The sequence below is a fragment of the Perissodus microlepis genome, chromosome 10 (genome assembly GCF_051167445.1).
Source record: "Perissodus microlepis isolate ML-2025 ecotype Zambia chromosome 10, ASM5116744v1, whole genome shotgun sequence".
Classification (NCBI taxonomy): Eukaryota; Metazoa; Chordata; class Actinopteri; order Cichliformes; family Cichlidae; genus Perissodus; species Perissodus microlepis.
Genome location: NC_140470.1, coordinates 25,306,202 through 25,332,242, shown reverse-complemented (window position 1 = coordinate 25,332,242; position 26,041 = coordinate 25,306,202). Strand labels below are relative to the sequence as shown.

General features: G+C 40.5%; 2 protein-coding genes across 2 annotated transcripts; both read right to left on the bottom strand.

Moving 5' to 3' along the window:
* Positions 1–14,166, bottom strand: bckdk (branched chain ketoacid dehydrogenase kinase). The gene is made up of 11 exons (XM_084940833.1): positions 13,754–14,166; positions 10,433–10,501; positions 10,224–10,334; positions 7,979–8,026; positions 6,413–6,532; positions 5,744–5,842; positions 5,295–5,368; positions 4,583–4,711; positions 3,670–3,759; positions 3,286–3,441; positions 1–3,053 (listed from the first exon to the last, which is right to left on the bottom strand). The coding sequence occupies exons 1-11, from the start codon at positions 13,997–13,999 to the stop codon at positions 2,909–2,911; spliced, it is 1,287 nt and encodes a 428-aa protein (XP_084796959.1). The 5' UTR covers positions 14,000–14,166; the 3' UTR covers positions 1–2,908.
* A 2,049-nt stretch (positions 14,167–16,215) lies between these two features.
* Positions 16,216–25,995, bottom strand: lrwd1 (leucine-rich repeats and WD repeat domain containing 1). Its single transcript, XM_084940831.1, has 16 exons — positions 25,925–25,995; positions 24,966–25,052; positions 24,250–24,484; positions 23,158–23,277; positions 22,794–22,940; positions 22,617–22,709; positions 22,084–22,461; positions 21,447–21,561; positions 21,197–21,303; positions 20,836–21,046; positions 20,201–20,273; positions 19,852–19,995; positions 19,581–19,684; positions 19,072–19,233; positions 18,387–18,496; positions 16,216–17,424 (listed from the first exon to the last, which is right to left on the bottom strand). Exons 2-16 carry the CDS (start codon positions 25,043–25,045, stop codon positions 17,272–17,274), a joined length of 2,232 nt encoding a protein of 743 aa, XP_084796957.1. The 5' UTR covers positions 25,046–25,052; positions 25,925–25,995; the 3' UTR covers positions 16,216–17,271.
* Positions 25,996–26,041: the final 46 nt, after the last annotated feature.

The following is a 26,041-nucleotide window of genomic DNA, read 5'->3' as shown; positions in this document are numbered from 1 at the left end:
TCTCAGTTCCAACAAAGTGAAATTTAATATCTACAGAAAATGTGGGAGACACTAATTTCAGTCAGAGAAAAAAAAAAAAAAGCACACTTTCTCAGTAACATGACTTGAATATTTTGGAGATCATTTTCTAAATGAACTTTTTTCTGATCCTCATTTTAAAATGCAAAATTAATCTGAATTCTAGACAATTAAATTAACTTGTATTTACCATGTCCTCTTCTTCCTTGGAACAAAAAATAATCACTTGATATTCTCTCCATGAACAGTATTTTTCAGTCTGCCCTTCTCTTTTGTGGCCTACAGGGGGCATACAGTGCACATTTTATGTTTATGAAAAGCTACAGCCTGGCAGTGAAATTCAAAATGTGCAAAACCACTCTCAGCATTTTTTTTTAATAGGAGGAATCCTCAAAATGCTCTTTACAGTAATATTTCCAAAAGGAAACACAAACCTCAAATGTTCACCTGCATTTTTTGAAGCTATGATTGTTTATGCTCCCTCGCCTTAACGTGTATACGCTAAAGTATATACAAGAACTTCAAGACTGTCAAATCAGTAATAAAAACATGTAGAAGGCTTCATCAAGAATACAAGTACAGACAGTATACCCTCTCTGACCTTTAAACAGTTAATCATAGGGGGCTGTTTTTGCTTCACAAAATGTCAAAATAAATACCAGCTTTTATAAAATTAAATAGATTCTGAAGGCAAAAGAACACGTTCACAATGTCTCACAGGTTTAAAATGGCATTTGAACTAATTTGTATGTAAACTCAGGGAAAGAAGAAATGAAGCTTTCTGTGATATTCCGTGAAAATGTTACTCAACTTTTTAAAGATCTTTGTCATTTTGTTTCTAACCAGTTCATAGTCTATAAAAGTAATATGCATTCAGCTGTAGAATAATATGACGCACAACTTCAGGCTAATAATAAAGACCGTGTCACTGAAATCTAAAAAAACAACATAAAAAAACCCAAACAAAAATCTGACGGATTTTAAAAATTTTGAGATGTTACATCTTGCAGATAACATCCTAAGATTTCTAATGCCCTTTCAAATGAAACAAAAAAAGTTAATGCAATAACAAGCCCACAGATCAAATAGAAGAGGTGTAGCATTCTGATCGATCTGTTGGAGCTGGGACCCACTGGGGAATGTTCAACAAACTGCAAGGAGTGTTTGTGTTAACTCATATATCGCAACTTTTTCAACACCTTCTGACTCTGCTCGATTTTTTCTCTCTACTCCCAACAGTGTCCGTACAGATGCTGCTGTGATTTTCTTGTACAAATATTGAGATCACAACATGATTATCTCATTATTTTCTCAGACACATTCTGTTTTTCATCGGTCCATCTATGCATCTATTTTCTGGAGCCCCAGCCTATCGCAGGGCAAACACAGAGAGACAGACAATTTTGTGTCACCAATCACCCTAACATGCCTTTAGACTGTGGGAGGAAGCCGGACGCTTTGAACCCACCTGTAGGGTACTGGTGCTACTTTTTCATCCACCAAATTGACAATCACACTGACTATACACACACATAAAGTGTGTATATACGTCACTGAACTCTACCTACAAACAGATGGAATTCCTGAATAGAAGGAGACAGGATGCGGTAGGATGCTTTGAGGGCATCCTACTTACATTTTGGCCATTCACAATAATGACATAATCAAGCAGTGATCTATACCTAATAGAAGACCAGCAAACTTGGCTAACGGTGGAGAAACTCCTTTGTCTACTGATGCTGTGAAATTAAATGTGACCTTCTGCAAAGCCCTAATTTAAAAAGAAAATATACACCTTCCTAAAGGAAATCTGAGAAAACAGTCAAATCACACAGAAACAAAAGAAGCGTATATCAGACAATACTTCTCTGGTATATTGTTTAACATTGTAACAACTTTCAAAGTAAGCCTGCTATGATCTGCGCTGAGCATTACAACAGGAAACCTATTCATTATGCAAAAACTAGTGAAACGTTCTGACATGGTGTGACCCAATAAAGGTAAGTACCACAAAGAAAAACAAAAGAACTCAGCATGCAGTTAAAGGACTAGTGTCACGCGTAAGGCAGCTGAACATCTCGGTCGACTTCCCCGTTCAAAAGCTCTGCAAAGACGCTGCTCGACAAAGACGCTCATCAGAACAGAAGACAGAAATGTGTTAATGAGCATTTGGTGTTTTTGGCAGTTTCTTCTGTTTTTAAGAGCCACAGCTGTACAGCAGAAGAAGAAAGCGGTGTTTGAGGAGAGCACATGAGCTTTAAAATGAGGATGCTTAAGCGAAGCATGTATACTGCTTCCACCAACGTTTCCCCTTGCACTCAATGACACGCTGGGAGGATTCGGTAATTTAACACATGAGCAGCATTGACAACTTTGAGGAGATTTTGACAGGGCTGCTGGAGTGTCTCAATAGTTTCACTTGAAACAGTTATCATCGAAATTTCTACTTTGAGGCTATGAGATATGTAACTTCATCGTGAACTTCTTTAAAACTGAAGCTCTTCTTTCTTGCTTTCCTCTCTCTCTCATAATCATCGTCATCAATAATATCAATTATCATGCACAGTTTGTCCCGATAACCTACACATTCAAAGTTCATTACCCGCCCCGCCCCTCAAACTTCAATACAACATGCCACAGGATACAAAACAAAAAGAACACAAAAGGAAAAACAACAGAAATCATCACCTTGACAGGTAACATAGCTTATAATCAGTCTAAGGCAAAAAGACAAACTAAAGAACAAGTAGTGGGTTAGTGAATTTAGGAGCTTTCTGAAAAACACTTTTTGTCCTCGTCCTCACCAGCCTTCGTCGTGGGAAACCCTCTGCACTCCTGCACGGCCTGATTTCCTGGCTGGCGTCTACATGGATTACTGACGTGGGGAACGTTACACCCTGAAGCTCTCTCCTTTGCCATCAATATGGCGCAGACGGAGATAAACATCAGTGCCAATGCCCTGCATAGACTGAATAGACAGAAAGCCACCGAGGTACTCCGCATAGGCCCTAGACGTGGGTAGGCCGAAGCCAAACCTGTACAACACACACACGCAACAGGTTTAAGGTGATTACGTGAAGTGACAGAATCACACCAGGCTGAAAGTGATTTACTGTAGGTGAAACATTAAGCTGCAGGTAAATACAGGCAGCCATCAGAGCTTTTACTGGCTCATAAAGAAGCCTACTGGAATCATCGAGACTGGATAAAATCAATACTCCTCTCTTATCTCTGACACAAACAGAAGTGCATCTGTAATGAGCTTACCCATGCATAGGGTTAGACTGATTCCCACTGTTGGTGATGTTGTTGAAGAGGTTGCTCATGCGGGGATCCTGTGCACTCTCCTCAGCTGTGCTGAAGTGGTAGTCCATCACCTTGTCTATGATATTGTGAGGGATACCGCCGCCGCGATCCGAGATCCTGAATTAGAAAGAAATGGCAACAAAAACTTGTAACGATACCTTCCGTTTTAGGAAGTCTCCCCTGCAGCGGTGAGGAGCGCACAGATTTGCAAAGGAAGTACAAATTATTGGTCCTACACATTAAAAGAAATCAACTGGGCCGGTTTGGGTATTTGGTCATCATGCCTGGACAGGTAAACCTGCTCAGAGGCTCAGGACACACCTGGATTACAATTCTGGCACTCACCTGATGACAAAATCTATGTCGTTATTAGCGATGGTGACAACCACATCGGGGAGATTGTATGGGGTGTCCAGATGGCTCTCCATGGTGGCCCTGAAGATACAAATTGAAGATCGATGTGACAACTGTACTCCCATTTAATAACAATCCAGTATGCAAAAAAATATATCTTTTTAATAATACTTTTATTTTTCTACAGTCTGTCAATCAGAGGAGGCAAGAGCAAGTATTCAGCTCATTTAATTGATTAACTGATGCAATCCACTTTAAATTTGTGTGCTAAAAAGCAGATGTGTAGTCTAAACTACATACTTTTTCAGGCTTTTGAGCGAACAGTGAAGATTCTGTTGCAAACCTGTTCTTCTTGTGCAGAATACTAAATTAAATTGTGCCAGAGCCACTGTTGTGACACATGGAAATCTCAATTTTTCCAGGTGGATGACACACAATAATCTTTCTAAATGCTGGTCCAATAGCCCAGTTAAAAATTTTTAAAAAGGACCTGTGTGCACACCGACTTGGACTTGGCTTCTATGTCCAAGCTGAAATCAACAACATTCTCTACACTCGTTAAAAGCTACATCAAAAGAGCCAGTCATTTTCCAAATTGCACCCCTTCTCTCCCGCTGTTGCCCTGGAAACCATTAGCAACAGCTACACTGGTGCCAACATTAAGCCAGCTCCAGGGCTCACTCACACCAGTCAAACAGCACCAACTAAAATCTTCACTGCTCTCCCTCAATGATCCTTTATTGCCATCACATCATTGCTCATCTATTATTTTACTGATTCACATAATTTTTCACTGTCAGACAAAAAAAAAAAACCCAGCCAAATCATTCAATATAACTTTATTTAACACAAGCTGATTTGAGGTCAGTGGACATCTCCGTGGGTGAGTGAGTGGTTAGTTTACCTCATGGCGTTCTTGAGGAGCTCTGGCAGGATGTAATCCAGAGGCAGAGGGATGAACGGGAAGCGAGCTGCTACGTGTCCGTTGATCCTCACCCTGGGCGAGTTACCGTACTGGTGCTCGCAAAGACGTCTATCAAACACCAAGAACATTTCTCATGATATTGAAGACTACAAGGTCAAAAATATATACAAATTCGCTGCCTCCACACTATGAGTGAAATGAAACTGTTTCATGACACTTTTTCAAAAATTATTAATGACTTTTTTACCTGATTAAAAAAAGGAGGAGGAGCCACACGTAGTGTAGGGTGTTACCATGGACAAAGCACTAAGTAAACCTCACAGTTATGGGAAAGGTGTTAGTTTTGTCTGCGTGGGATCAGAAACCAAAGCAGTGGACCTACTAATGCTGCTGGATGACAATTACAGTTCATACAGTTCATTAAATGGAAGTCCAATTTCATTCACACAAATGTTAAACTGTAACGACAGAGAACACGCTGCATCGCTGATTGTTTCTTTGCAAACTTCCTTTGAACTTGGTTAAAATAAGTCTATAAAAGGTCATTTGATTAGATTACCAAAGACAAACAAGAATGAGAGCCCATTCACAGCTCCACACGCCGTTTCTGAAAGGCTATCTGATGAACTCGGTCAGCACACGCACAAAGTCACCGAAAGGTGAGATAAACTAAGCCGTACCAAACACTCACCTGGCAAAATCCACCCACTTCTCGATGATCTTTTTGGGTGAGAGACGTCTGCATATGATCCCAACAAAATCAGGCTGAAATGAACAAAAAAAAAAAACAACAACAAAAAACAAACATTCTTTTTAGTCAAGTCTAAAAAGTATTTCACAAAATAACTAAATCCCCTCTGATTAATCAATACTGTTGGTTTAATTACACAATAGCGTTTACTTAAATAGCCAGCTGCCAAAACAAACATGACGTATTTTATGCTTCCTTGTAGCTGAAGGTAAACACCATGAAACCAACAACTTCTATTTGACAGGATCCTGTTGTCCCAACCCAACATTAATCCCATGTTTGCAGAAAAGCTGGACAACTATCACCTTTCCCCTTAACAGTTACCGCATGATTTGCTCTGGGTAACCGTTCAGAGGTTTTCAAATCCTTCGAATAACAGTTGCACGTACATTATCTTCATGAAGGGCGAGATGGTGCGTGGCCAGCATTCGGATTCCCAAACGAGAGCACAGCGTTGTATCCAGGAAGTTGCGGATGACCATCTCATCCTGTGACAGCAAATAAAAAAAGCAACTGAAACTTCACAGTTGAAACTAACTTATCAACTCTAACAGCTTTTGGTGAATCACAGCAAACGTGAGGCAGTCTAAACTGCCAAGATTGCTGCAAAGCAAACATGAGGAGTATCTTTTATTTTAGCTCTACCTCCCATAAAGGTTCTGACATAAAGATGTAATTTAATGACCATTAGAAAAGTTTCCAGGTTTTTCCTGTGTAGCTGCAAATGCAAAGACCGCCCTCACTAATTTCTAATGCAGACCCACTAATTTAGTTCTGTAAGCAGGCCTGAAAGATGACATAAAGAGCATCAAGGGTGACTCCCTGAAAGCTTTAAGGGGTAAAGAGTTAAAGGCAGATCAGCAGCTTTCTTAAGAAAACGCATCATTGTTAGCTGAGAAAGCCTTAAATAGTCCAAATAATAAAATAGTGTTTAATTAAACTGAATAACAAACAAACTGACATTAATAACCTAACCTATGCAGACCGAGAGTAAGTTGTTTTAGTAAGGAGTCATTTCCAGCAAATGGTGAATCAGGTCAGTCTTAGTATCTCTGTACCTGGATGTGTCTGCGACACTCCCTGAAGCCCTGTGCCAGCATTGTGACCACATCCTTGTGGTCGTCCAGCAGCTGCCGCACTAGTTTGCAGAAACGAGCCTCCACGTCCTGATCCTTGATCTGCAAAAAGAGATGCTTCACACTAAACCCGAGAAACCCGACGTTTAAAGAAACAGCCTGCTCCAAGAAGAGCCTTTTAATTATTTTGGATTTTATATTTATTCTGGCTTGAATGACTCAACGCTTCATGTTTACCTGCTGCTCTGATAGAGTCAGCTTCAGTGCAGCAACGGCCTCATACTCAACACTTCTACTGCACAGAGATTTTTCTTCTTTCACAGAAACGCTGCTTCCATTTATGAAATTGTCCGTTTCTTTCACAACTAGGGCTTCACATTAACGGTTGTTTAAATCCATAAATGGTGTATTGAGAAATAAATAAAGAATGCACAGGACCAGTGACTGAGAATCAGTCGAGCAATTCTGTGCAAACCGCTGTCATTTTAAAGCCACCAATGAGAGAATTCAAATGTAAAAGCAAAGCAGGTTTCAGGCATACAGATAAAAGCCGGGTGAGCGTGACCTGCCTCTGTAGCACAGAGATGTTTTTAGACATTATGATTTCCCCTGAGAGCTATTGTAGTATAGGTGACTCCAACCCAGAGTCACATTATCTGATCCTTTGTCTCTGTAGTTTCCTCTTAAATCTAGGGACCTTTTATTTTTAGCCAACCTTGTGTCTGCCTCATCTCTTTAGAAATGTGTTTATACAAGAGAACAAGAGGAGTCTGAAAGTCTCAGCACAGTGCAGTGTTTCAACACTCCATAAAGAAGGTACACACCTTTATAGGCACTGAAATAGGTGTTGTTTTTTCTTAACCTGACAATGTTAGGGTTACTTATCAGATTTAAGTGTTTACATTAACACAAAGGAAAACATGTTCAGCCAGTTTGAAATCTCCAATCATACATGTGCGAACACACTGAGCAACTGGGTGTACTCGTCTGCTTTGTCCAGACCTAAAAAGAACAGAACACAATGATCACTTTGCTACTGCATGCAGCAGTCAGTGAGACAGTTTGGCACTGATAACCACGTCTGCCCAGGAAATGCATTACAGCTAGCAATCAAGGATGACTGTGATGGAACACGTGTTATAGCCCTGACAGTACACAAATAAATACAAACAATAATCAGTGTCGTAGAAAAGCTACAAATCCTAAACTTGATAGCAGAGAAGAGTTATCCACTAACCTTCCCTCTACGACCTTTCAATGCCAAACAGAATGATTGACGAGAAACAGATTTTCATTGACTCGAACAATGCATACGGCTAATGTTTAATTAGTTTTAATAACAGAGTCACGGCTTGTTTACTACTCAAATGAGCCAATCCTAAAGCGGCTGCGGGCAGATTCATCACACGTCTCGACAGGAAAAAGGTTCACACTTCCTGTTTTTGCTCATGAGCAAACCCACTCCCTGAGAAATAAAACTTGAACTTGTGACCCGTGTTTGTGGGCGTGTGTGTTTACTGTTCGTGTTTGAGTGGGTCGGGCACTCACCTCTGGAAAGTCACTGAGCATGTGATAGGCTCTGATATACAGTTCATGCTGTGAGAAAAGAAGAGAGATGCGGGCTATGGTTAGACCGATGTCTCTGTGATCGTTCACTCAGCCAGAAAACATCACACCACAAGCACTGTCCCTCCTGACTGGGCCTCACTGTGTTACTGACAAGTCCACGTGAGGCTTACACGTGGCAACTTTCACCAAGCATCAATGGGATGAGTTTTCTGTTACTTGCAGAGTTGAGCAATTTCTCTGAATCAGAATTCTGCATAAATGACTAGACTGGCTTATTAAAATCCATCTGATCATCTTGATGTGCAAAAGTTGGAGAGTTAAAAATCAGTTCCAGCAATTATTTCACTTCTGATCAAAGAGCTAAACAGTGAAGGTACAGTCACTCCGACATCACAAGTAGTGGCACAGAAAAGGAGCTTTTGCTTTATGTAATCGACACAGAGCGGTTCCGTGATACCAGAAAAGGAAGGAATCTAGGTGAAAGTTCACCAGCAATGAGACATGCAGAGGCAGCGAAATACTCAAAGTGCTTGCAGGGGAATTAAAGGCTCAGCGGGAACAATGACAACAACAATTCTTTTGGTGTCAAAGAGTCTGTTATATCCAGACACATGCGTATTTTTCTGTTTTTGAGATATATGTATAAAGGAGCTTTAAAGGACCTCTGTCTGAAATGGCATCTGAAAAACTAAAACTGCACGATCAGAATCCTGCTGATGTCAACAGTTTCTGCTGGAAGAAACATTTCCCATGAAAAATTAGGAAAGTAGAGAATGACAGCATAGTCATTAAGTATGAGTTATTGATATGACAGGCCTAAGTCATGTGTAAAATAACAGTATCAAAATGATTTACTGAACAGGGTGTGGCACTGATGTCGTTACAGTTAATCAAAAACAACCTTGCCTGTAAAAAGTTTGGAAGACTGTCAGAAACTTAAATAAAACAGTGTTTTCGATGTCATTTAAACCCTATTTATGATTTAAAAATAGTACAATGGTAAATATTACCAAATCTGAGAAATTGCATTGTTTCAAAATATTTTGCATTTGGTGCCAGAAAATCATTCCAAAGTAGTTGCGACAGCTTGAAAACTAAGTGGCAGGAAAACAAACCACAACTAAGTGCCAAAAGACTCCTCGAATGGCCACATCAGGTTGTTTCTGAAAGTGGATCAATCTCCATAGACTCCTGTGTTAAAATGACCAACTAAACAGCCTCAGAAAGCATCCAGAAAATAAAATAATGTTTTGTGGGACTTTTTTTCTGCTTCCTACATTTGGATACTGTTGAAGCTAACCGTTAAGGGCACGGCAGCTTAGACTGACAGGTGTGCTGACACCTTACTGCCTGCGCTCACCTCTGCTAACTCAAATAACTGAACTGAACCTTTCCACTGTGTTTGCAGTGTTGGTGCCTTCTGAAGTTTTTTTAATGACAAATAATAAGACAAGCTTTCTGATAATGACCATCCAGGCAGCCTGTGCCTCAGTTATGTGTATTTGTCTGTTACTAAGCACCACTTATGTGTTTATAAGCATGTTTATGATGCATATTGCAAACCAAGCTTCCTAAAAACTTTTTTTAAAAATCAGATGATAACTTAAAACCCCATCACTTTGTCCAAATATGGGAACTTCCACCTTAAAATGTCAAATGTGCAATTTGTTGCGGAAATATGCAATGCTTTTCCTCAAAAACAACATCTGGGTGGCAGAAAACAAAACCTGCATTTATTGTTCAGCATTAATAGTACCCAGGACAGTTTTACCACAAACTTGAATACAAACATGTGCTTTCAAATCACAAGCTGCAGCTCCTGCGTCAGCAGTGCCATTGATGCTCTTTATTTTAATAAAAAAACAGAACGGTACAACTTTCCTGGTATGACCCATGTTTACAGGATATGGATATCCCATAAAGAGTCTACAGGTTGTTTGATGTCGCCATTATGTGTATAAATAAAACCCCTCCTTTCAGTTCTTGCAGTCGTACCTCAGCTTGGTATTGAACCATTAACCTGCTGTACCTCTTAATGCACAGCCATACCTCCCCTTTGGCACATCAGAGTGGACAGGGAGCATCTTAAGAGCGCTTTCAGTCAAGACTTTCCTGCGCAGTATTGTTACTTTCTATTTATATAATCAGTTACAGGGCCCACTTCCTGTATAGCTCAGCAATCTGTAAACTGTATTTGTGTGTGTCTGGAGAGCTGAGCGCTTACCACTTGCAGAATCGTGGGGTTGCAGCCAATAATGAAGGGCAAACTACGGAAACCCTTGATGCGATGAGCGATTCGTACAGGCAGCTCCTTGTGGAGGTACTTGGCACTGCTCTGTGAGCGTAGAAACACACAGAAATAACAATGAAGAGTCTCAGAAGTCTCATTATTGTTACACTTTACAGAAATCCCAGCACAGCTGAAATATTTACCAAGATGTGGTGTCCATCGGCAGACTTCCCAGAATACAACAGGGTTGCTAAAGTCAGTCGAACAGAGGCCTAGGGAGAAAGCGGCACATAAAATTACACACACATTCATAACAGCAGGGTTGAGATTGTGTTTTAGTTTCAAGTGTGCAGCCGTAAAAACACACATGATTGTTATCCACATAAATGACTGGCTGTTTAGCCTGTGACAGATAAAGTCCTTCAGACAGTTCATGCAGATTTTTTGCTGGGACACTGAAGGACACTCCATACTTGTCTTAGCTGCACACTCTGGTCCATGTGACGAGCAGAGCTGAGTGTTCGCAAAACATAACGAAACATTTTCACTGCGGTATATAATTTATATTCAGAAAGTCCATAATCTGGCCTTCCAAACTGCAGTAACTCAGAAAACTAAAGCATTACTTTGTGATTGTTTGATGGCGGTTAAGTCTACCCAGACACAGACACAGAGACCTGGAGCTGTGAAAGCAGAAAAGACAGCTGTCTTTATCCAATCACTACATTTCTAAAAAGTCACACATGTAAAAACATTAGCAACTTTTTTTGTCTGTGAACTTATTTGCTTGGTCGTGAAAGAAAGGTTCCTGAGACTAAAAGCTCTGGGCACTTTGAAAAAACTGCAAAAGTGCTCGGAGCGAAACATCTAAAACTCAGCTTGTTATACGCTCGCTGCATGACTGTGTGTTTTATTTCCTCTCGTGAGGCCAAGCCTTCAAAAGCATGCACTGATGTCGAAGGCAGGATATGGATGTACAAAACACCACTGCTATTTTGATGTGCTTGCAGCAACAATGATGCATTTGCTTAGTGTATTATTATGTTCTCATTTGGTCCATTTTGGTGCTGTAGATAATAGAAAGAACACATGAAACACCCCCTTCATATCTGCACACACAGAGCCTGAAGCAGAAAAACCGGTCTGCAGACAAAGTTGATAACCAGCTTCGTGATACCTGTTATCACTGACTAGGCCTGTAGATTTTGTTGACTCAATTTGTTAAAACAAAGCCTGAAAACTGTTAAATCACAGTTCTGATAATTGCTTTAATTTAACAAAATGCATTAGAAAGAAAAGACAGTGGCTGCAGCAGACACCCTTCATTGTTTTAAATGCAATTAAATGTTAGAACTTCGCTCTTCTCTACACACAGCCCACAATTAGCTATCCTGTCTGCTAACGCACTGCCAACAGAGAACCACGTTCAGCTCATTACAGCTTCAACATCACCTAGACATCTTTGTTAGACTTTCTTGTAAGAGTACGTTTGTTTTCAAGAATTATTTTCCATCTCTATATCGATTAGAATATAATCAGATTTAAAGAAAAATTATCGATAGAAAGACAAGGAAGATATATATCTCTCAGATAAAGTCAGTGTCTGACAGTGATAGTTACAGAGGCTAAGATGGAGGTAAGTCACTGTGGTAAAGCAAGTCTAATATTTAATACTGTGCTCAGTCATCACTGACTAATGTATGTAAACTTGCCACATTATAAAACCTTACAACGGAGCCACAACTCCACCAACCACATTCATGTGCACTATAACAGTGCACATGAATGCAAGCAATGTTATGGTGTGCTCCAGTACTTTATAGCACTCCAACTCTGCTCACCAGCTGGAGCAAGTCGTGGCATCAGCTCCAAAATGGATCTGAGGGTGCCACAGCGAGATGCCAGTAGCACAATCTGAGCTAGCTAGAAAGACAAGCACACTAAAGAAATGGTTCATGGTTTGGATTTCCTGTTAAATCACTGCAGTAGCCTGATTAAATCAAACATACTACAGTGTGATAAAAAACATAAAAACTGTAGTAACTGTTAGAATAATGCATCTTTAAATTGCAGGTCCAGTCAATAACATTCATTCACACCCCACAGTAAGATGCAATTTGCAGGTGCACAAGTAAAAAGCATTGTGTAAATACACGCAGAATGCACAGCTGTATGCCTGGTGATGGTCTACAGATCAGAACAGATCTTAAGTTAGAACCCAGGATAAATGGAGCCTAACAGGCACACCTAAGTCAAACAGGCATCAGTTTTATAAGCTCTAGCTGTGTTTACCCCAACAGGACACTGACACTCCAGTGCTAAAATCGACATGCACAAGTGGAGAATGTACAAGTGGAAAAACACTACTCATTGCTCCAGGATCTAAATGCTAAGTAATGTCAGTGCAGTCCTAATCTTTACAGTAGGTCCTACACCCGCAGGTAGGACCCACTGGAAACAACAATCTGCTGGATTGGTCGTATTACATTATGTATACTGATGCAAACATTAAGCCATCGCATCGATATCACTGTACAAAACAATAACATTTGTCTTCCGTAAAGTGATAATGTTGTCGTTGGGTAGTGTTTTGTTTCAGTATTTCAATTCCTTCCTCTTTTTGCTGTAAGAGTACTTCTTATATTCACTCCAGCAAGTGAGTAAGTAAGTGAAAAAAACTGAAGAATGTGACCAAAAAAACAAAACAAAACTGAGTCAGGAGGAAGAAAATCATCTGTGCTATTTTTATTGGTAACAATAACAATAATAATAATACTAGTTAACATGGCGACATTCATTCAGGAGTTGTGGGCAAAGTATTTTAGAGACTGGCAGAACAGATTGTTACACTTGCTTCTCATTAACTGGGTCAACGTCAGCTCAGCTCCATCGCTGAAACTTTACACCATCAAGTCTCCTGTTATTGGACAATCTTCTTATATCTATAGTGTAGCTAATATTACAATTTTGCGTTGGCACCTCGTCTGGTCCGGTAAACATCAGCGACAGCAAAGAACCGACATTATAATTTGTCTAGAAGCTCAGCAGGCTGCAGATAAATTTACCCGGGCGTTGCGTTCAGGTCTTCGGTACCGGGCATGTCAGCCGCTTTACATTATTACTGAATTATTATTATTAGATAGACCATTAGAATTCAATACACTATATGACTTAAAACAACAACAAAAAAAATAACAGAACAAAGCACGCTCTTTACTTTTGCAAGAGAAATCTCCGAAATATTAAAGGAAAATTACAAATTATTACAACTACAGACACTGCAATGTAGGTGACAGCTTTATTCCTTTTATAGAAGGAAGTCGTTTTTAAGCTTCTAACTGACAAAACATTAGTTCTGAAGGCTAAAGCACTGCTCTTTTAAGTAGCAGCATTTCACTGCTTTTCCACCTGCCCCTGAACGTAGCACAACCCAGCCACAGCTAGCTACAGCTTGCTAGCTTAGTTACCCAAGAGTTCTGAGACCTTTTCAGGAGAAAAGACCGGGAACCCGTCACATTTATTACCTTTTCTGCAGAAGAATCTATTGCAGACTGGTTATAAAACGACGTGACAGTTTTCGACCGCTCTCGTGCCATCTCTGAATATCCCTGCATCGAGGACGTTGACCGAAATCTCTGGCTCCCTGTGCCTGCCAGCGGCGGTACTGTTTTGGTGGCGGGGGCCAGCAAGAAGGTGCCGAGCCTCGGCCTAGCCCTGCTGGCTGCGCCGCTCAGCATCTCAGCCGCTACACCCGCCAGGACCAGACGCATCTGGAGATGAGCTGTGTGTGCGAACAGGGCTGCCCTGCTCTCATACAAACACGGAATATCACAGTCGCTACGAGGCCATTAGGGTCGCGTCGTACTAGAGCACAAAGGCACGTATCTCTGAATACAGTTGCGTTGAGGGTGCAGAGAGGGCTTTGTGCGCATTGGCCAGTGGGGAAGAGAGCTGGGGGAACGACATGACAGATCAGCCAATCAGTCCACCAGAGGCGGAGCGAAGCAGCATCAACAACACCCCGGAGCCCAGCGTCTACAAAGCCCGCCCGCAATGTACTGTTCTGTACTGTACTGGAGGCAAAGCAGGAACAGCCGGTTGTGAAATTGCACCAGTCATAAGTTTTATTGGCCGACTTGAGGCTGAAGGGGACATTTTAACATATAGTAATCTCTCCACCCACTCTTTTCTTGCTACTCCCTTGTTCGGTTATGTCTGATCTTAATCAGCTACACTGCCATGCCAATTTTTGGTCCAAATTTATGTTACTTATGAATCGTTTATGCAGGTAGAAACGAGCTCAGGACCATTAATTAGAATGCCTTTTGCTACTTAGAATTTTTCCTGTTTGTTGAAAAAAAACAAAACGTGGTTAAGGGCCCTGCAGTTAGTGTTTGCTGTGTGCCTGTTAAGAAGTGAATAGTGCAAATCCCACAAGTTTCACTTCCTGTTAAATAAATGTAAATAATGATAGACAATGTCCCAATAATCCGCCCCAAGAACCACGGATTGAACCGCCCAGCCTCTTGCCTTTTACTGCCACCCAACACACTTTGAACCCAATCCTCATGGGGGATCCTGTATGTGGTGAGCCCACAGAAGACCCTGTCCCTTAAGCTCCTTCCCCAGACCCGGCCCAAGAGTGCAACTCCAGTAACCCTAACCCCCTAACCCTAATCCAGAGTAAACAGGTCCCTTAATTTTTTTTTTATCTTTCATGGTGCCCTCATCCAGGATTTGCCTTGGGAGACCCTACCAAAGGCAAAAGCCCCGTGACAACCCTGGGATCTTAGGATACATAGATCCCAGAAAATAGCTTCCACCAAACGGTAGATCGCTTCTTCCTTAGAGATAGGGTGTGGAGTTAATAAGTAATTTGGGAGGGAGTCCCAAATGAGTTTTCCAGGCATGTCCTAACAGAAGGAGGGCCGAAAATAGGTGTCAGAGGATAGGTGTTAGAAAATGAAATGATGAATAATAAAGAATGATGTGTCATCATTGTGTAGATTTTTTTCAAACCACTGGTGAGAGGGCACTTCTTAATACCTGCTATATTTCAATGTTAGGAAGATGACTAGGGCAGAAACACTGAAGGTGAAGAGAAAGACTCCCTCGGTCTTGTTTTGCACTCATATAGCCTTACATGAAGTGTGGTTGAATTAATACAAAAGTGCATTCTTTCTAAACTGTTAACAAAGGGACTCTGCTGACCTATGAAGACAAAAGAGGACAAAAGTCTGAGGTAAAAGTTTGGACATCCTGCATGGTTGGGTAACCTGTTCAGTAAAACTTGTTTGGGGAAGGTTTTTTTTGTAGCAGCAAGTCTTTTGATTCTTGTGTAGAGAATTTACAGCCATCCCTGCCAAAGTCTTGGGTTCCCAGGAGTCTCAGAACACCTTTAGGAGATTTCCTATTATTGTTTAGGTTTGTGGACCGGGAGAGTCCCGTCAAAACCTTCATCTTACACTTTCTGAGCTGGTCCATTGTAGATTTGTCATGGTTTTGGAACATTTTCTTCTTGAAGCATTCTTCTTTTCATCTTTGTCTTTTACAGATACTTCAATGTTTACGGCTGGAAATCATTTGTGTAATTGAATCCATTCTTCCCTGTAGCACCAAAGTACTCCCAGTAAAATAAGCTGAGTGGTTCTTTTCATCTACTTTTTGAACCCCTTTTCCAAACATATGATTCTGTAATGAAATCTTCTGTTTTTATTGTTGTAAAATGGTAATCTGCTGTTGTTTTTTAAGCATATACATTACTGGGCACAGTGGGTAGCATGCACCCTTCAAGTAAATTCCTTCCAAAGAATGCAGTCTGTGTTTTCAGAGCTAAGGAAAAAACAACCATGCCAGCCACCAAGTGGTTAAAATGAGAATAGTCAATACCAGGTACAACAGAACAACCTGTTTACATCTTTGCTGTACTTCTTAAGAATTCAGACATTTGATTGAACAACAGAATACACTTAAAAGCCAAAAGCAGTTAGAAGCAAGCTAAAAACGTCTTTAATTAAATAGAAAAAACAGTCCACGTTCAGCTTTAAAGCATAAAAACACAATAAGCACACTGACATGAGAAGTATTCAGAAAAGTAAATGTTGCAGCATTTTCACTCTTCAATGTTATCTGATCATTAAAAAGTAGCATGGGAAAATAAAAGCCTCAATCATTCACATTCAAAAACTATACTTATCAACAAAGCATATATTTCAAAAAAGAAACAAGCCGCAGATTCTGACGGCTTAAATCTGAATGAACCAATTTAATGTGAAACATGAAGTTTGTTACAGTGAAAATGTGGATAAAGATCCTACAGACATTGAGCAGTCTTATTATGTGGAGTCACAATCTGCTGTGTGCTAGGACAGCTTTTTCTGCTAAAACCAGGTCCTTACTGGTGGAAACAAGGGTGATGGAGGGGGTGAGACCTTACCACAACACATCATTAAAGTTAGGAATAATTCTTTGACACGAACTCGTGACCGTTCTGTCATTACACACAGATCTGCTAAAAAAAGTTTAACAAAGCTTTAACTACTTCAAGTTAAACTTAAACCAGCTAAATGGCTTTGTTAATGTTGAGCTCGCTTGTACTTTTACACTGAAGTAAACTTTGCACATCCAAACTGTGAAACTGTGCCAGGGAGTAGAAACAAGAAAACAAATTCAGTCATCAGCTGAATTTTGAAGTCCACGGTTCATTATTGTAACCATGTAGATCTAAATGCAGCCGTTTCTGTCCATTCTGGACAAATCAACAGATAATTCTGTCACAGTCAAAGTCACCTAGCTATGATCGCCTATAACTCATAACAGCAGCAACTTTAAGTAAAAACAAAAACATCTGAAAATTACAGTTTTATGTTTAAACTCCACATAATACACTATTGTGTAAAAAAAAGTAACAGAGTTCTTTTGTTCTTCAGTCTGTGATGCTTTTAGATGCTGATGTAGCATCAACACTCGCAAATTATGAATGTGCACATTTTCAGTAATGGGGCACACTCAGATTCTTTATGGCTGTGCAGTCCATGGTTGCTCAGGGCGACTCCTCTCTCTTCCACACTATCACCATATTCTTGTCACTAAGGGCAACTAGATAGCGTAGCTCAGGGTCCATGGCTACGCTGTTGATGGAGGGGCCTTCTACCTTGCCGTGGCCGTTCTTAACTGGGGTCGGCCACTCCAACACCTGCCAAAAACACACAACATGTTAGTGCTGAGTGGAGAGAAAAGCGAAATGCATCTGAAGTTTAGTCTCATTACACGCGGCCGACGTGAAGCTTCCGAAGTCTCAAATCACTAGTCTTTACATTTCATGTGCAGGCTGAAAGAGGCAAGCAAACTGAGCTCTCTTTAAAGAGTAAAGATGGATAGTGACATTTATTTCATTGAAATGTAGGTTTAAAATGTCTCCATCCTTTACGTTATCTTAATGGCCTGCACAGGCACTCCTGTGCACGATAATCCTGTGTTTATACGTGAGAGCTGGTCATTGTGTAATCTTCCAATATGAAATAAAAATCAACTACACAGCTCAGATCTCTCATATTTATGGTGGTTGCACACATCTGTTATCAGAGATGCAGACAAAATCCGAGGAAATTATGCTGAAGCTAAAATAATACTTGAATGGCCCGTGTTTATCTATTGTAAGCTTCCTGTGTGCATTCCTGTGCACGTGTATTTCTCTAGGAACAACACAGTTAACTGCTTCTGCAAATTTAAATGTCTTGTGAGTGCAAGACAAAGAAACTCTCTCTTTACGGGACTTCAGTGGATTCACACATGAAGGACAATGTTTCAGCCCAGTGCTGAGATCTGGGCATGTTGCGACATCACCAGAAATCCAGCTGGAAAACAAACAAGTGGGCAGATGAAGCGCCATGTGTTTTCACTTTTCAGAGCTAAGATTGTGAAACAACTTTAATAAGACATAAAAGTAAAAGAGAGCAAAAACAAGGACAACTAAGGAAAGTATAACTGATGATTAGGATAACGTTCACTAACCTGGGAGTTTGTTTTGTCTGACTGCAACTACCTCCCAGACTAATTTAATAGATTAATTTTTAGAAAAAAAAAGAACAAAAAAACAATCGATATTTCTCTAAACAAGAATCGTAAGAGAAAGCTACTGTCTGAAAATACAGATACCTCAGTGGGCAATATGGGTTTCCCAGTGTGGAAACTGTTTTTCTGGAGGTTGGGGATGTGGTATGTCCATATCTTGCCTTTGTCATCACCGCACACCATGTAGGCTTGACCTAATGATAGGAATGAGAACACAGAAAAGTACACGTGGTGAGTATCTGTGATGTTCTTGATCTAAGCACTATAGTAGTTTTTCACAAGTTACTACCAGGAACCTTTAAATAAACTTTAAAGTCCTTCAGGCCATTAGCTGTCTGCATTTCAAGATCTTCTAAATTAGTTCACATCATAGAGTGATTGAGTTACATCAGCTGTCCTCTCTGTTGTTTCAGAGCTGCAGGTCTGAGTGTGTGGCTTCAGTGGAGGTGTGTACTCATCTATTTGTGCTTTAGAATGTTTTATTTATCTGATTCACTACAACTTGGAGGGTTAAAATCATAACCCTGGAACGTAATTTAGATTGTAAAGTGAAAACATCCAGTTCTACAGTAAAGCCTACAGTCAGGGCAACTATGGAGTGGCTTCAGACCCAGTCTGGACTGTCCTTCTGTGTCCCAGCTCCCAAAATATCTGTGGTGACCTGAAGATGGCAGTTAATAAGCTTACTGCCCTTGTCTACACTGATGATGACCTGAAATGACGACTGAATGTTAAATGCATCCGAACTGATGAGATGAGGTGAACTTACCAGGACAGGTGTTGAGAGCCAGGTAGGGAATCTGAGTGTTGGCCCACTGCAGCTCAGCCAGAACCACAGCACGCACTGCTTTGCTCTTCTTGTCAGGCCGCTGAACCTTGGTCCTGCTCCAGCTCCACAGGTAAATGCAACCATACAGGTAGTTCTTGGATGCTATCATGATTGACCGAGCGCGCAAAGATTAGGAAAAAAAATGAGAAAAGGGAAATCAGGAATAGGAATAAGCAGGAGATTTTAAGCTAGACAATTTTATTTATGTAGCACCAATTTACAACAGGAGTCACCTCAAGGCGATTGATATTGTACAGTGAGACGCTACAGAGTGCCAGAGTCAGATCCTCAAACTTAAATGAAGTCAGGACCAACCTGGACTGACTGCCAACGCCAAGCATCGCTGAAAGGTCTAGTTATATCCAGCATGAGTCAATGTTTCCAGCTCAGAGTTGCATGTGTTTAAAGGCACTGTAAATAAAACTACAGTGGTATTGTGGTACACTTACCCACTATGTCATCATTAAGGAAACTCAGGCCGTCCACAGTGTGGTAGTCATGGTCTTTGTCTTCCTTCTTATATATGGGGAAAGTTATCTCCATTTCCTTGGACCTACCAAGGAGACAAAAACAAAAACACCGTAATTGTTTCTGGGTGGGCCGCATATGTATTCAGTTTTCTCATTAAAACATCAGTGAACAGATATAGTGAGCCAGTATAGTCTAGGTCACTGACTGTCACCAGAATAAAAGGTAGACTGGGAGAGATTCAAATCTCACCTCTTACTGGTGTTGTTGGCACCGAGCTGCGTGTTGTAGCAGTGCAAGCCGTCCTCACAGGCAGTCAGTAGGTGTGCACTGGGAGCAGTGGGGGGCAAGCAGATGTGCAGGGGGGTGGTACCGATTTCCAATACCAGCAGCTGACTGGAGGGTCAAACAGCAAATTTTCAATATCACAGTCTGAACCTTTCATCTTAATGTCAATGGTAGCAGCTTGAAAAAACATAAAAAATATATTTAAAAAATGTATTATTGATAAACAGTTATATATTTTAGAAAAGTCAGTACAACAGATGTGATCTGCTAAAGAAATTGCATCGCAAACACTTTTCCTGGCAGAAAGACTCACACAACTTTGAAGTTGTACTGGCTGTCCACCCCGCCGATATCCCACATCAAGATCTTGTTGTCGTACGAGCCCGCTACAAGACAGAGAAGTTGAGGCGGTGTTACTTTACAAGTAAGCCAGTTTAAACAAGAGCAAATCAAACTATGTAAAGCCCACTACTCTAACAGGTGAGCAAATTATTGCTAAAGCAATATCAGTGAGATGTGAGGACTTAAGAGCAGGCATAGTTAAGAATACAACTTGAACATAGAGACAGGAGTGTCACTTTCCATAGCCAACTGTTTACAAACGGCATCAGATCCCTAAAACCTTAAAAAAAATATCTGACAGAGAGAAAAACCTGAGTGGAAAACAGTCCAGCAAACATTCAAAGAGGCAGTAATAATTCCTAACTGGACAATTACACTACATCAGATCAAAGCTGAAGCAGAGGTTGATATGTAAACGATGGTAAATGATTACAACAGACATGGGAAATGAGTAATCACCTCGCTATTCATTTGTTTTCTCTTCATAAGTTTAAGCCTGACAAAATATTTATTTACAAACCATCTGATTCTCTGTCAGAACTTTAAACTCCCCATTTTTATCCATACTCGCTATTATGGTTAGAGTTTGTGTAATTAATTACTCACTGAAGAGGAAGTTTCCCTGCTGGTGGTTAAATCGGAGGACAGACAGCGCCTTTCGGCTGGCTCTGAACTCTCCGTAGGCCACGTTGTTTCTGGGATGAATCAGTTTGACTATCCCTCTCTTCCCACCGGCTGCAAGAATGCTGCAGTGCTGCGCTGAAGCATTGCCTCCTCTGGACATCAGCACTGTGGACCAGGCCAGGGAGAAGAACTCCTGGTGTAAAGGAAAGCAACAGACAGAGAGCTTTATTGTTTTCTTGCCATTATGAACCAAGTATCCTACAAGTCTGAGCAAAAGACAGAGAGAAAATTCAGGTTTTTAAAGCCTAACTACTGCAGACTAATCCGAATAAATGGAGCATACCTCCCCGGGAACTTTGTACTTCTTCATCACCATCCCCATTTCACAGTCAATCAAACAGATAGAGTCTCCTCCACAAGTAGCGACCAAACGACTTCCTCCAGCGTTGCCTGTTAATAAAGATAAAAAGCCTGAGTTTAATCCCACATTTACAAAAAACAACAACTTTCAAATCTCTTTCTTCTAATCCTTAAAGCTTTGTTTGACTTGGAGATGCCCTGCAACTGTTTTTCAACGTGTATTCAAACAATACCAGCAGAATCAGGCAGTGGCTGGAAAGCACAGGCCCACAGCTGGGTGGAGAAGTCCTCTAAGCTGTCCTGTTTGCTGTGGCACTGAAGAACATGGAGCGGCTTGAGACGCACCGGCTGTTGGAGGAAGGAATCATGAGAACAACAAAGAAGATGGAGAAGGGAGATGACTTTAATGAAGGCACAATCTGATGATACCTATAGCGATGCTACCAATACTGATGCACACAAAGCTCGAGCAAAAAAAAAAAAAAAAAAAAAAGTGGGGGGTTCACAGCTATTTTGACAATAAATCAGGTTATTAGACAAAAGAAAAGACCTGCTGGAGCTAAATGAAAAATTAAAGAAGAGCCAAATTACTAAAATTCATCAAGAGGGGACATATGTTCTGTACCAGCTGCCAGATGTACAAGTCTGCATGAAAACACGGACTAATACTGCCACCTACTGGCTGTCTCAAGATACATTTTGACTTCAGGTATGTTTTTTCCTTTTTTTGGATCTTTTGTCTTGGGAATTCAGGCAGATTAATTTTCCAGTGATCAATGGCATTGGCAGCAACTTTCCTGAGAATCTGACTGGCCAGACTAAAATTTAAATGACTGCATTTTCCCAAGCAAAGAGGTGTATTTCCCTTACCTGTGTGTCGCTGCGAATTTCTACTGTTTGCAGCATGTCAGCATCTCTCCGTGAATCCTTTTTGCCCGAACTTTCCTTCCGTTTCTTCTGAGCATCATCCTCGCTGGTTTGTTGCTCTTGAGAACTTCTCTTGGGTCTCTCTGACCTCCTCTCTCCCCTGCTCGGGGTAATGGGAGGCTGACTTGTCTTGCTGGGGACATTCCCGATTGTGTTGATTGGATTTTGTGTCTGAGGCTTGAGGCGGAATCTCGACTGGCGTGGACTGTCTTCGGCTGCAGAGGCTGCGGGATCTGTGCGAGGCTTTTTGTGAGGCCTCAGTCTTATGCTGGTGTCTATAACTGATTCAGTTTGTTTCCTCTTCGCAGGCTTCGAGACATCCTGTGTAAGACGAAGCCACTGTATGAACTTTAAATCTTCTAACATCACCATCAGTTGACTACAGAACTTTGGATATAGAGACACTAAGTAGGAAGCTGCTGATCTCTGGTGCAACTTCATTAATGCAGCAATATTTAGTGCACACAATGACTCACAGAGTTATTTTGAGTGCCTGTAGTCTCCACGCTATCAACTTCTTTCTTCGGTTCTATCAGTGAGAGAAGATACTCCTTAGCTAATATCCCCACCTAGGATCCAAAGGAGACAAAGAAGAAGTTATTAAATGTAACAGAAAGCAGCCAAAAACAAGTGCTAAAGCACTCTAAACTTACCCTCCACCTGGTGAAGTCACTGACTGAATTGGGCCCAAATTTAACTTGATAAGAAGCAGTGCTGACAAACTTGCTCTCCAAGGCATCTATTTTCTCTGCTGTGATGGGATCAGGGAGGCAGAAGCTATTCTCCCAAAGAGCAGCAATCTAAAATAAATAGCAATAGTTAGGACAGCGATTCCAGGCTACGTGATGAAACGATGACGCATTGCCACATCTGGGCCAGAAGTTGTTTTTTTTTTTCAAAACAACAGCTGCTAAAAATCATTTTTTGGTGCATGTTATGACTTTATGCAGTATCAAATGCAGGAACATTAACACCAACACTATGAAGTAGAGCAAAAATAAGCTATTAGTTCCATACCCTGGTCCTCAGATTATCACTGTAGACATAACGCAAGTGGTTGGCAGAAGTACTGACATCTTTACCGTTGTAAATCCTCAGATTGGGCAGCAACACCATCAGCTTGTAAGTGTCACTCACCTGATAACCAAAAGAAACATTAACAATTAAGTCAGTGTGGCGGCATTTTATGATGAAGGGTGTTCTCTCTGTGAACACTTTCCTTTCAAACATACTGTACATTTGATGTGACTGTGCAAATGTGGAGGACACTGGAGATCACAGCAAAAAAGGAAATGAGTTTAATTCCTCCATTATTTGAAGTTCTGTGAATGATTTATAGTTCAGAATTATTATATAATTACTCATTCTGATCACTGAGCTGACAAAGATCATATATATTTGTTTTGTGCCAGCTATTCGATCTTGTTTATGAGTGGCAGCCAATCAGAAGCAAAGGATGAAAATGAGCGGAAACCATTTTTAAAAGAATTTCTCTGCTAATAATACAGTTTTCATTGGGGCACTGGGATAATAAGAATGCAGGGATGTGTTTTGCTTTATCATATGCATCACCTAGAAAAACAACCAGATCCTACAGAGGAGCAAGGATTTCCTTATTTCCATTTATCGTCTGCAGGATAGTGGGGGCTGAAACTGTGGGGGAAAAAGGCTGGACAACAGTCTATCTTAGAGTTGATACAAAAAAGAGCCATTCACACCTACAGGACTTCATTTCACATCATCAGCATGTGTTTGTATTGCAGGAGGAAACCCTTAAGACAGAATACACAAACTCAGCAGACAAAGGCCTGAGCTGGCTGAGGGAGTCAAACACATGAATATTTTATTGTCATGACAACTGATGCAGCGTGCTCCCTTGCAATGCTAACACTAATAATCAGCTGGTATGATCATTCAGCAATGTGGCCTGACTCAAATATTTCTCCATGAGCCAAGCCAGACAGCAGTAGGTGTAGAAGTATGTGATTTTATGAAATACTGATGACAAGTGTCAGTTATAACCTGTTCATGAATTTGTCATTTGTGCTGTAGCTGCAAAGAGTGACCCTAAAACAGGAGTGTAAGGAGAAAACAAAGCTATGTGCTCACAGTGATGTAGAGGTTGCCATCCATCCTCAGCTCTTCTACGTTGCTTAGCGAGTCCAGAGTGGTAACGTCCTCGATCTGGTTGTCGCTCAGGTCCAGGAAACGAAGAGCAGGAAGCTCCAGGTTCTTGGGAAACTCCTGCAGCATGTTTCCAGAAAGATCCAACTTCTCCAGAGACTGGAGACGGGACAGCAGCTTGACAGGTAGATCCTGAAGCTTCAACCTCATCTTAGACAGGCTGAAACACAAAGAGCACGAAAGTTAGTGTTTCCATGGGGTATGAAATAAAATTACATATGACGCCGTTTAGTGATTATAGCATTACATCTATAATCATTTATTTAAATCTTATTGCATACACACAAATATCACAAAATTATAAAAATATTTCTATTAATTCAATGTTTTATTCCAGTTTTTAAATAGCCAACTGGAAAATGTCTTTGAATATTAGGGCCTTAGCTGTTTATATGCACTCAGCATTGGTATAAATGTCATGGTCATTTAGGGCTTCATAATTTCCAGGGTGGAATGAATGGATACATTTTAATTACTTTAAAAAAACAAGAATCATCATAAAAATACCATGACAATCATGCCCATGATGAGTGGATGTAAACTTGTCACCACAACTGTAACTAAGCATTACCAGTTTACTTCAGTGCAACTTTAACAGCAAGACACCTACAGAGCATAATAAGGAGAAACAAAGTCCTTACTTCAAAGTCATGATTTGCTCCAGTGTGTTGGCTTTTGGAGAGGCTTTCTCCAGTAAAAGTTTCTCAGTGATTTTTTCCATCGCTTATCTGCAGGAAGAAGCACAATTCAGGAGTGAAGATGGCAAACTGAAGATAGGGCTGAGATAAGTGTCCTCCTAGTTTGTTTATATTGTCAATCCTGTTCTAATCACACAACCAGAGCACCGCCCACATGGCCAAAACAAACTAACTACATCAATGACTGAAACTCCGTAAAAGCTCTTTAAGAATATAATTAGATACAAACAATAGGATAAGAAAACATGAATTACAAACATGGTCTGTAACTGCTTTAGAAGGCCTGATTAGTAATCAGCACCACTGATCAGCCTCGAGAACAATGAAAATTCCTGTGGATGAGAAACGCTGTAGTACAGACAAAGACTTAGAAAAGTAGATTTGTGTTTAACATTATTACACAGATATTGTTTACAACTGAGCTTGTTCCACTTGTTTTAGCTGATCTAATTACTCCTTTTTGGTATTTTTTCCATTTAGCAATTAAAATCCCCTCTAGCTCCTCAGCATGATGAATCTGTTAAAGAAATGGAAGATTTCCTCCAAAAACAGTTTACAATAAATTAGCGGCTATTCAACAATAACAGGCTAAATGCGATTTCATAACGCGCTATCCTTTAAGTAACGTTATCATAACGTCTATATAGAGATCCATACATACTAAGGTGAGGAAGGATATTTGACTTAAAGAAGATGAGAAAGCGTTATATGAGAATAAGTTTGAGTTTCTTCTAGCTAACCACGTTGTAGTGCCGACAGCCGTATATATCTCTATATATTTATATTTCTCGGCTACAAACACAAATAACAATTATTGACTTAATTAGAGCAAGCGTTAGTGGTTTTGAATTTATTATTAAACAACTTAAAACTTGCCAATATCTGTGATTAATATCACTTACCAAACACTTGAGCGAACTCACAACACTCTTGCTGAAACCGAGCTTTCCCGGGGAAATGTTACGTATATCCGGTGGGCGTGGTTTAAACACGAGATTGTTTTTACAGCCTGGGTTTTG